The 12236-nt window shown below is 45.3% G+C and overlaps 1 protein-coding gene across 4 annotated transcripts in view; it reads left to right on the plus strand.

The window, feature by feature from the left end:
• Positions 1–12236, plus strand: part of trappc9 (trafficking protein particle complex subunit 9) — a 425282-nt gene that overhangs the window by 111624 nt on the left and 301422 nt on the right. For all 4 annotated transcript variants that reach the window (XM_078397318.1, XM_078397315.1, XM_078397316.1 and 1 more), the window contains exon 17: positions 6764–6894. In XM_078397318.1, the coding sequence (XP_078253444.1) occupies positions 6764–6894 (131 nt within the window). The remainder of the gene's footprint in view (positions 1–6763; positions 6895–12236) is intronic.

The following is a 12236-nucleotide window of genomic DNA, read 5'->3' on the forward strand; positions in this document are numbered from 1 at the left end:
CGGCCCCACGATATCTACGTGGATATGGTCGAAACGCCGGCGAGGCACTGCGATGCCTTGAACCGGTGCCCGGATGTGCCGCTGAACCTTCGACGTTTGACATGCAATGCACGTCTGGGCCCAATGCCTGACCAGCTTTCGCAACCCATGCCACACGAATTTTGAAGCAACCAATTCCACCGTCGTGCGAATAGATGGATGAGTCAAAGTATGAATGGCATCGAAAACCCGACGACGCCAGGCTGCCGGAACAACAGGCCGCGGCTGTCCTGTGGAGATGTCACATAGGACGGTTATAACGGCGGGGCCCAAAGGAATGTCTTCGAGCACCAGACCCGTGATGGCAGTTCATCTCGAGCCTTCATCTCCTCGTCTGCCAGCTGTGCTGCCGCTAAAACAGAATAATCAATTCCTGAAACCATGTCGAGAGCGGCTATCACCGCCAGGCGAGACAAGGCGTCCGCGACCCGATTACTTTTCCCTGCGATGTGGCGGATGTCCGTGGTAAACTCCGAGATCGCCGTGAGTTGGCGCTGCTGCCGAGCGGACCAAGGATCCGCAACCTTGGCAAAAGCAAAGGTAAGGGGCTTATGGTCGGTAAAAGCGATGAAGTTTCGGCCCTCCAGGAAATACCGAAAATGTCTAACTGCCAGATGTAAAGCAAGCAGCTCCCGGTGCTATATTTACATTCCGCCGAGCTAAGCTGGCGGCTGAAAAAGGCAAGAGGTTGCCAGTGTCCGTCAAAATATTGTTCTAATACGCCACCGATCGCAGAGTCCGAGGCGTCCATGGTTAGTGCTGTAGGGGCGTCGACACGCAGATGCACTAACATCGTCGCCCGAGCCAATGCTTCTTTCGCCCCCTCAAATGCCGCCACGGTGACGTCGGACCACTGCACGTCCCGCCGCTTGCCTGACAACAGATGGAATAAGGGCCGCAGTATTCTCGCCGCCGCCGGCAAAAATCGGTGGTAGAATTGAACCATGCCCACAAACTCCTGCAGGCCCCGCACTGTGGATGGTCGTGGAAACCGGCAAATGGCCTCCACCTTGTCTGGTAAGGGTACCGCGCCATGCTGCGTCACCCGGTGGCCCAGGAAATTGATTGCTCAGAGGCCGAACTGGCATTTAGCCGGGTTGATCACCAGCCCAAATTCATTAAGGCGATGACACAACAGCCGGAGGTGGGCGCAATGCTCCTGCCGTGAACAACCTGCCACCAGGATGTCATCCATATAGATGAAAGCGAAATCGAGCCCCCGCCCAACGGTGTCCATCAGGCGTTGGAATGCCTGCGCGGCGTTTTTAAGGCCGAAAGGCATACGCAGGAATTCAAATAACCCGAAGGGGTGATGATGGCGGTTTTCGGCACATCCTCCGGTCGCACGGGGATCTGATGGTAACCCCTGACTAAGTCGATTTTAGAAAAGAACTTGGCCCCGGCCAGATGGGCAGAGAAATCTTGAATGTGTGGGATGGGATACCGATCTGCAATTGTGGCGTCATTTAGGCGGCGGTAGTCACCGCAAGGCCTCCAACCGCCAGACACCTTGAGCACCATGTGCAGTGGAGAAACCCATGGGCTGTCCGAGCGTCGAACAATTCCCATGGCTTCCATCTTCTGAAACTCTGCTTTCGCCATCTGCAGTTTGTCGGGGGCCAGTCTGCGGGCGCGGGCATGAAGCAGTGGTCCCGAAGTGAGGATATGGTGTTGAACCCCGTGCTTGGGGTCGGTTGCACTGAATTTAGGGGTCAGAATTTCTGGGAAATCGGCCAAAATTTGGACGTAGATGTTATCCACCGCTGCCACCGGGTCGCGGACTGGCACAGCGGACGCAGGAGGACGTAAGGGAATTGATTGTAGTGTAGATGCATGGACCAGGCATTGACCTCGCACGTCCACCAACAGAGATTGCGCCCGGAGGAAATCCGCGCCCAACAGTAGCTGGTGTACGTCTGCCACGGTAAATGTCCAGGAAAAGTGGCAAGCACCAAATATCAGGGGAATGATACGGACGCCATATGTCCGTATGGGGCTCCCATTAGCGGCGGTCAATAAAGGACCCCGATTGCCAGCACACGTGTCCATCCCGGACGGAGGCACCACGCTGATTTCGGCCCCTGTATCCACCAGAAATCTGTAGCCTGACCGCCGATCCCAGGCGTATAGGCGATGGAACTTGCCGACCGCGGCCCCAGCATTTCCCGGAAACGTACAGGGCAGACGGTACTGGCAGGCCGCCGAGCTCCAGCGCTGATGGTAGAAACACCATGCCCCGTCACGGGTTTCTCTGGCAAGCTCGGACGGCTCCGTGGAGTCCCTGGCCGGTGTGGGTCGAGACCGCCGCGTTTTCTCGGGCATTGTGGACACTTGGCCTAGCTCCCCCATTCTCTTCCGCGCGGACACCCACAGCTCGTCGGCACGCTCCCCGAAAGCCTAAGGGTCTTCGAAACTTACCCCTGCCAGGAGCGGGCGCATATCTTCTGGAAGCTGCTGCAAAAAGGCATATTCAAATAACATGCAGGGCTGGTGGCTGTCCATGAGCGAGAGCATCTCACTCATTAGGGCCGACGGCTTCCGGCCACCCAGCCCGCCCATGTTGAAAATACGTGCCGCTCGTTCCATCCGACTGAGCCCGAAGGTGCGGAGTAGCAGTGCCTTGAGGCCCTTGTATTTCTCGGCTATCGGTGGATTCTGCAGGTAGGGAAGTATTCGCCCGGCCGTGTCTTGGTCAAATGAATCGACTACGTAATAGTAACGGGCCTCTTCAGCTTTGATTTTGCGGATGTAAAACTGCGCTTCGGCCTGTTGAAACCATACCCGAGGCTGGGCGCTCCAGAAGGTAGGTAGTCTCAGTGAGACAGCGTCCAGTAAGGCCTGCTCGGCGGCGGTGGCGGGCTTGTCGCTGTCTGCATATTCTTACATGCTGAACTTCCAAAATGTCTATTTTGGACGTCGGTAGGTCACCAGATGTGGCGGACACGGAGCTGTCCGTCCAAGAATGAGGCAGCACACTGAGTTATCCATCACCACTTTATTCCGTGTGTCGCACCCTCCTTTCCAACTCTCTTATCTGCTGCTCTTGGACTCCTCGTGACCTCTCACGAGCCGAAGGTTATGTACTGTGTGTGGCCCACCACCAGGGGCCGCTACAACCTGCTCTCTATGCAATACTAGCACTTTCATCTAACAGATTATTCTAGGAAAATATATTCTGGGAAATTTGAGTTGCAGCCCAATATCTAAAGTATAACTTCTCAAGTTTGAAAGGAATATAATCATTTTCAGTACTGCATCTTATTAATTCAAAGCTGTATCATAGATCTCTTATGTGCTTTTAAATCTGTTGTCAAAGCGCACACTAGTTACAAATCACACCTAGAAAAATTAACAATAATTATTGCACCATTTTTGTAAATGGGAATTTGCCATGAAACTTTCTTTGGAATTCACAATACAAAACCTAATGGGAGTTAGTTGACAAGAACAGTAGCAAAACATAGCAGATATCTGGATTTTGAAATAAAACAGTGCCACAAAAATTTATCTGTGAATGGTGAAGCATGCTTAATATTATTAGTCAATAACATTTTATCAGTAGATGGTTGTTGTATTCAGCCTCTTATTCCCGCTGTTCCCTTTCTCCTCCGTTGCTATACAAACCAGTGAAAACCTCAGCAACCAGGTCTATCCATTGGCCTTACTCCAAACATATGGGTAGAGAGGAGGGGCTCGAGAGCACTCAAGGAACATTGAGGGTGACACTGATAGGACTAGAAATTACAGTTAATGGCAAGCTACCTAACTTTGCTGTTGAGATTGAAATGATTCACTTGAAATGATTTGGAGGACCAGAGGTTGAGGATAGTACACAAGATACCCAAAGGCAAGGTGCTCCATGTGGTCAGGGCATTTTATTTCCCATAACGTATTATAGTTGAATGGAGGTAGAGGATGACAACAGGGCAAAGCTAAAATTTTGCTACAAAATCTAAGGCATTGGTTAAAAATGGTGCAATTTAAAAAATAAAGTACAAAGTATTTGCAAAGAAAATTGCTATCAAACTGCAGAAATCCTACTTGTCCTGAAATCAGTGAAATTCGATGAGTGCTTTTGCTAAAATTTTGATCCTGTGCCAAGGATATTACTGATTTTTATGCAGAAAATTTGTGTGAGCTGGTCGATCATATGGTGGGAAGTAACATTTGTTATGTTGCTGCATAACAATGCATGTTGAAAAGATCCCATGTTCCTGTTTTCCATAATGTTAGAATTCCTGAATTTGTGGTTTATTTGAATATCTTTGGCAGTTTTTTTCCAATGCTTTTTGTGGTTAGAACATCCCACAGTCATGATACACTACTGGTGAATGGAGCACCAGTCATTCCAGATAATGGAGCTGCATCTGTCTATGCAAATAAATGCTGTTGTTGAATGCATCTTGATGGAGGAGATTTGTGGTGGGGTTGATGATGAGACATTTACTGCAGAATGTCTAGCCTTTTGCATGTAATTCTAATCGAAAGTACTGTTATGGTTGATCAATTCTGATCTATGGTGAACCGCTCCAGGATCAAGGGATGGGAACATGTCTCATAATTTTCTTTATTGAAGGTGATAATTTTATCACTTATTACCATGCAGCATGGAATTAGACCCCATTATGTCCAGGCAGACTATTATCAGGTATATCATATTCTGCTGCTTATTTGTCCAAGCCTGAATTTTGTGCTGCTTTTGCTGCATTTTGACACCGACTGCTGTATTATGCGAGGATTTTCAAAAGGAATTGAATTCTGTGCAGTCATCATCCCTTGACATCCCTCTGCCTCCAGCAGTTCCTTCAGCAGTTTGCTTTTTGTTTCAGATTCCAACATCTGCAGTCTCCTGTGTCTGTGCATCCAGTATATTTGGACCACTTCTTTACACCACATGGTATAAAACAAATTGAATGTCTTCAATGATATGGATTCTTTGCCGCTAAAGATAGATTATCCACTGTGCACTTCTGGCAGTAATGGTTACAAATGCTTTCAACGTAAGGGTGGGCTCGAGCATCATTCATGATGCACATGTCCATAGAGCCACATCATCCTGTTAGTTGATTTTGTTTCCCATCAATCACGACCTGTTGTGCAGCACTGCAGAGCTTTAAGATGTTTGTTTTTTGTTGGATTATTTAACTATCTAAATTAATTTTGCATTTTAATATGAATGCAGTTCTGTTGTAGCTCCACCAGTTTGTCAAATCAATCTGCAACACTGTACAATGATTGTATAAATTATTTGTCCCAACTTTTGTATTGGAGCTAATTCAACGCAAATCACTCAATGAATTAGACAAATGAAATGGTTTCCTGTGCCTCAGCTACTTGTGAGACAAGCTCCATTTAGATATGTTATCAAACTGTTAAATGGATTATTTTCAAACATAGTGTTAGTTGACTTCCACTTAATTTACAATCAAAACAATATGACTAATCTTAATGTGATATCTGCAGTGTGGAACTACCCATGGAACTACAATACATGCAATGTAATTTCTATCTATGCATTAAAACATGTATATTCTTCCCCAACAAAATTTGGGTAACGCAATAGAAACTTGTCTTGAAACAAAATGTGGGTAAGGCAATATTACTCGTCTTGCTAAGTCAAAACATATTGTAGAAATGAAAATTCTCCTTCAATATTCTGTGCACTACCAACATAGAATGGAGCACTAATAAAGTTATGAAAAATGAACAAAGAGTTTAAAGAACATATAACATAGCAAAGTAGAACATTGAAAATGACACGATTGCCTGGAATTATATTTTTTATGCCCTGTCCAATTTTTACTCTTTCAGATTGGAAAGCAATAATACGTCGTGTATAAAATGGCATTCCACTTAATCATGTCATTTTCAATTTCATTAGTTACATTAAAATGGTCTTAAAAATTCAGCCGACATGTCGGTTTGTTACAAACCTGTTATTGAGTTCAGTGGTTCAGTGTATGCACTCATGCCTCTGAACATGTTTAAGTTCTACTCTGGAGCATTGAATACAAATCTAGTCAGCATCTCCAGGAATAGTATCTTTCAGGTGAGTCATTAAATTAAGGTCCATGCTTCATCTCAGGTGAGCATAAAAGTCCCCTTGAGGCTACCACAAAGAAGAACAGGAGATTTCTCTCCAGTGATAAATCTCTGCTTTTATCACTGCAATATCTTGCCTTATCATTATTTCATTGTTATTCTGGGACCTTTCTATGCACAATGCATCTGCTACATTTTCTGCATTTCAGTAGTGCTTGTGTTTCAAAGCAACTGCCGCATTTTCTTCATTATAACAGTGGCAATATTTCAAAGCAATTGCCACGTTACGATTGTGCCGACGTTTGAAAAAGTACTGGGTGAAATGTATTTTGATTCATGATGAGCTTGTGAAATGCAATTCTCTGTGTAGATCATTATGGTACACCAAACCGTCATCTTTCGAGAAGGAAATCTATTTGTCCTTTCCTGCATTAAATCTCAACTACATGCATGATTTTGTTTTCCAGAGGCTATTAACTTGATATTCCAATCTTTTGATTTTTTTTATACATGTGAAGTGTATAATCTTCCTGCTTTTTGAATGGATAAAATTAAATAATATTATTTGCATTTCAATGAATTATTAGAAGTTTTCAGAAATTAATGATTTATAAAAGTTGTCAGAAAATTAATTTATATAAATCTGTGTTTCATTTAAAATTGTTGCTTTTTTTCCTTTCAGATGGAATAAGTCTTGCAGGGCTACCTTTGTCAAGTCCTTTTCGACAGAATGGCAAACTCGGCTCAGAGAGTAAATCTGTTAACTTCAATTCAGTGGACACTAACAGTAAAAGTGAATATAATCATGTGAAGGTATGTCCTATTTCTCACATTTTAAGTGCAGTAGTTTGAATAGATACAGTGCCCTCCAGAATGTTTGGGACAAAGAACCATCATTTATTTATTTGCCTCTGTATTCCACAATTTGAGATTTGTAATAGAAAAAATCACATGTGAATAAAGTGCTCATTGTCAGATTTTAATAAAGGCCATTTTTATACATTTTGGTTTCACCATCTAGAAATTACAGCAGTGTTTATACATAGTCCCCCCATTTCAGTGCACAATAATGTTTGGGACAAAGCAATGTCTGTAAATGAAAGTAGTCATGTTTAGTATTTTGTTGCATATCCTTTACATGCAATGACTGCTTGAAGTCTGCTATTCATGGACATCACCAGTTGCTGGGTGTCTTCTCTGGTGATGCTCTGCCAGGCCTGTATTGCAGCCATCTTTAGCTTATACTTGTTTTGGGGGCTAGTCCTCTTCAGTTCTCTCTTCAGCATATAAAAGTCATGCGTAATTGGGTTCAGATTGGGTGATTGACTTGGCCACTGAAGAATTGACCATTTTTTAGCTTTGAAAAACTCCTTTATTGCTTTAGCCGTATGTTTGGGATCATTGTCTTGCTGTAGAACGAACCACCGGCCAAAGAGTTTTGAGGCATTTGTTTGAACTTGAGCAGATGGGATGTGTCTATACACCAGAATTCATTATGTTACTACCATCAGCAGTTGTATTATCAAAGATAAGTGAGCCTTCAGCAGCCATACGTGCCCAGGCCATAACACCCCCATCACCGTGTTTCACAGATGAGGTGGTATGCTTTGGATCTTGGGCATTTCCTTCTCTCCTCCATACTTTGCTCTTGCCATCACTCTGATATAAGTTAATCTTCGTCTCATCTGTCCACTAGACCTTTTTCCAGAACTGTTGTTGCTCTTTTAAGTACTTCTTGGCAAACTGTAAACTGGCCATCCTATTTTTGCGGCTAACCAGTGGTTTGCATCTTGCAGTGTAGCCACTGTATTTCTGTTCATGAAGTCTTCTGCGGACAGTGGTCATTGACAAATCCACACTTGACTCCTGAAGAGTGTTTCTGATCTGTCGGACAGGTGTTTGGGGATTTTTCTTTATTATGGAGAGAATTATTCTGTCATCAGCTGTGGAGGTCTTCCTTGGCCAGCCAGTCCCTTTGCGATTATTAAATCGAACTTGGGTCTCCGGCACTGCATTCGCTGTAAGGCAGCACCTCTACCGCTGCACCACTGTGCCCGCCCTAGGTTGGTGAGCGGACAGATGCATGGCAGATGCAGTAAAATGTGCATAAATGTGAGGTTATCCACTTTGGTGACAAGAACAGGAAGGCAAATTATTATCTGAATGATATCAGATTAGGAAAAGGGGAGGTGCAACGAGTCTGGGGTGTGTTTGTACACTAGTCACTGAAAGTAAGCATGCATGTAGAGCAGGCAGTGAAGAAAGCTAATGGCATGTTGGCCTTCATTGTGAAAAGATGTGACTAGGAGCAAGGAGGTCCTACTGCAGTGGTACAGGGCCCCAGTGAGACCGCACCTGGAGTATTGTGTGCAATTTTGGTCTCCGAATTTGAGGAAAGACATTATTGCCATTGAGGGAGTGCAGCGTAGGTTCACCAGGTTAATTCCCGGGATGGCGGGACTGACATATGATGAAAGAATGGGTCGACTGGGATATCTATAGATATCTGTCATCGTTTAATTGTACGTTTTATTTTATTTTTAACTCTGTGTATGTGGGGGGGTGGTGGGGGGGTTGGGGGAAACCTTTTTTCAAATCTCCTCAACGGAGATGCGACCTTTACCGTGTCGTATCTCCGTTCGCGCTACGGCCTAACATCGTGGAGTCGGCGGCCTCCAGCTGGGATCGACCTTGAAGACTCCGGTCGCAGGGCCTGGACTTACCATCTCGGAGGCTTCGGCCGTGGGCCCTGCAGACCGCAACATCGGGAGTTCGCAGGTCCCTGGCTGGCGACCGGCTTTCGGGAGCTCCAGCCGTAGCAGCTTCAACCGCCCCGAAGTGCGAGGTATGATCAACCCGCTCGCAGGCCCTTCATCGCCCTGCGTGGCTCGGCCGCAGCACTTTCCATTGCCCGGTGGGGGCTCAAGACTTTCATCGGCCTGCTTGGCTCGGCCCTGGGACTTTCCATCGCCCGGTGGGGGCTCAGGACCTTCATCGGCCTGCTCGGCTCGGCCCTGGGACTTACCATCGCCCGGTGGGGGCTCAGGACCTTCATCGGCCTGCTCGGCTCGGCCCTGGGACTTACCATCGCCCGGTGGGGGCTCAGGACCTTCATCGGCCTGCTTGGCTCGGCCCTGGGACTTACCATCGCCCAGTGGGGGCTCAGGACTTTCATCGGCCTGCTCGGCTCGGCCCTGGGACTTTCCATCGCCCAGTGGGGGCTTCAAAAAGTTGGGAGCCTCGATCACCTCGTGGCACCACTGGAGAAGAAATCAGGAGGAGATAAGACTTTGCCTTCCATCACAGTGAGGGTGTGCCTAGAGCAATCACTGTGATGGCTGTTTGTGTAAAAAATTGTGTAAAAATTGTATCTGTGTGTCCTGTGCTTTTTGTTCTCTACTGCCGGACCCTGACGTGAGAGGACGCTGGCGTTGTTTATTCGCCGCTTCTCCGTTAGGATAGTTTGTCTGTTTGTTTTTATGTTTGATTGTTTATGTAAAGCGCTTTGAGCACCTGATAAGGCGCTATATAAAATAAATGCTTATTATTATTATTATTATTATATAAAATTCTTAAAGGATTGGACAGGCTAGATGCAAGAAAAATGTTCCCGATGTTGGGGGAGTCCGTAACCAAGAATAAGGGGTAGGCCTTTTAAGACTGAGATGAGGAAAAACTTCTTCACCCAGAGAGTTGTGAATCTGTGGAATTATCTGCCACAGAAGGCAGTGGAGGCCTATTCACTGGATGTTTTCAAGAGAGAGCTAGATTTAGCTCTTAGGGCTAAAGGAATCAAGGGATATGGGGATAAAGCAGGAACGGGTTACTGATTTTAGATGATCAGCCAGGATCATAATTGAATGGCGGTGCTGGCTCGAAAGGGCAAATCGCCTACTCCACCTATTTTTCTATGTTTCTATGATATTTGAGATCTCAGTCTATAAAAAATCAAAGATCAAGTATGCACATATCCTCAGTTTCCTTACATATTAAACTGAATACATTTTAAATCTCTCAAGAGCATTTTAATTGTGCCCCAGGATATAATTAAAGATGGGAAAAGCTTATGTGGCCCAATTTGTGGATTTGATAAGGGAACTCAAGGAAAAAGAGCCATTAGGAGGTAGTGATCATAATATGAGAAGTTTTAATCTACAAATTGAGAGGGAGAAGGGAAAATCGGAAGTGTCAGTATTGCAGTTGAGCAAGGGGGACTATGGAGGCATGAGATGAGCTGGCCAGAGTTGACTGGAAAGAGACCCTAAGAGGGAAGACGGTGGAACAACAATGGCAGGTATTTCTGGGAATAATACAGAAGGTGCAGGATCAGTTCATTCCAAAGAGGAAAAAAGATTCTAAGGGGAGTAAGAGGCGACCGTGGCTGACAAGGGAAGTCAAGGACAGTATAAAAATAAAAGAGAAGTATAACATAGCAAAGATGAGCGGGAAGCCAGAGGATTGGGACACTTTTAAAGAGCAACAGAAGATAACTAAAAAGGCAATACGGGGAGAAAATATGAGGTGCGAAGGTAAGCTAGCCAAGAATATTAAGGAGGATAGTAAAAGCTTCTTTAGGTATGAGAAGAGGAAAAAAATAGTTAAGACCAATGTGGGTCCCTTGAAGACAGCAGCAGGGGAATTTATTATGGGGAACAAGGAAATGGCAGACGAGTTGAACAGGTACTTTGTTTGTGTCTTCCTTAGTGAAGACAGATCCAATCTCCCAGATGTACCAGTGGACAGAGGTCCTAGGGTAACAGAGGAACTGAAGGAAATTCACATTAGGCAGGAAATGGTGTTGGGTAGACTGATGGGACTGAAGGCTGATAAATCCCCAGGGCCTGATTGTCTGCATCCCAGGGTACTTAAGGAAGTGGCTCTAGAAATCGTGGACGCATTGGTGATCATTTTCCAATGTTCTATAGATTCAGGATCAGTTCCTGTGGATTGGAGGGTAGCTAATGTTATCCCACTTTTTAAGAAAGGAGGGAGAGAGAAAACGGGAAATTATAGACCAGTTAGCCTGACATCAGTGGTGGGGAAGATGCTGGAGTCAATTATAAAAGAAGAAATTGCGGAACATTTGGATAGCAGTAACAGGATCGTTCCGAGTCAGCATGGATTTACGAAGAGGAAATCATGCTTGACTAATCTTCTGGAATTTTTTGAGGATGTAACTAGGAAAATGGACAAGGGAGAGCCAGTGGATGTAGTGTACCTGGACTTTCAAAAAGCCTTTGATAAAGTCCCACATAGGAGATTAGTGGGCGATTAGAGCACATGGTATTGGTGGTAGGGTGCTGACATGGATAGAAAATTGGTTGGCAGACTGGAAACAAAGAGCAGGGATTAACAGGTCCCTTTCGGAATGGCAGGTAGTGGGGTACTGCAAGGCTCGGTGCTGGGACCGCAGCTATTTACAATATACATTAATGACTTAGATGAAGGGATTAAAAGTAACATTAGCAAATTTGCAAATGACACAAAGCTGGGTGGTAGTGTGAACTGTGAGGAAGATGCTATGAGGTTGCAGGGTGACTTGGACAGGTCGTGTGAGTGGGCAGATGCATGGAAGATGCAGTTTAATGTGGATAAATGTGAGGTTATCCACTTTGGTGGTAAGAACAGGAAGGCAGATTATTATCTAAATGGTGTCAAGTTAGGAAATGGGGAAGTACAAAGATATCTGGGTATCCTTGTTCATCAGTCACTTAAAGTTAGCATGCTGGTACAGCAGGCAGTGAAGAAAGCTAATGGCATGTTGTCCTTTATGACAAGAGGAGTTGAGTATAGGAGCAAAGATGTCCTTCCGTAGTTGTACAGGGCCCTAGTGAGACCACACCTGGAGTACTGTGTGCAGTTTTGATCTCCAAATTTGAGGAAGGACATTCTTGCTATTGAGGGAGTGCAGCGTAGGTTCACTAGGTTAATTCCCGGAATGGCGGGACTGTCGTATATTGAAAGACAGGAGTGACTAGGCTTGTAAACACTGAAATTTAAAACATATATTATTAAGGGATTGGACACGTTAGAGGCAGGAAACATGTTCCCAATGTTGGGGGAGTCCAGAACCAGGGGCCACAGTTTAAGAATAAGGGGTAGGCCATTTAGAACGGAGATGAGGAAAAACCTTTCCAGCCAGAGAGTTGTAAATC

The sequence above is a fragment of the Rhinoraja longicauda genome, chromosome 4 (genome assembly GCF_053455715.1).
Source record: "Rhinoraja longicauda isolate Sanriku21f chromosome 4, sRhiLon1.1, whole genome shotgun sequence".
In the NCBI taxonomy this organism is placed as follows: Eukaryota; Metazoa; Chordata; class Chondrichthyes; order Rajiformes; family Arhynchobatidae; genus Rhinoraja; species Rhinoraja longicauda.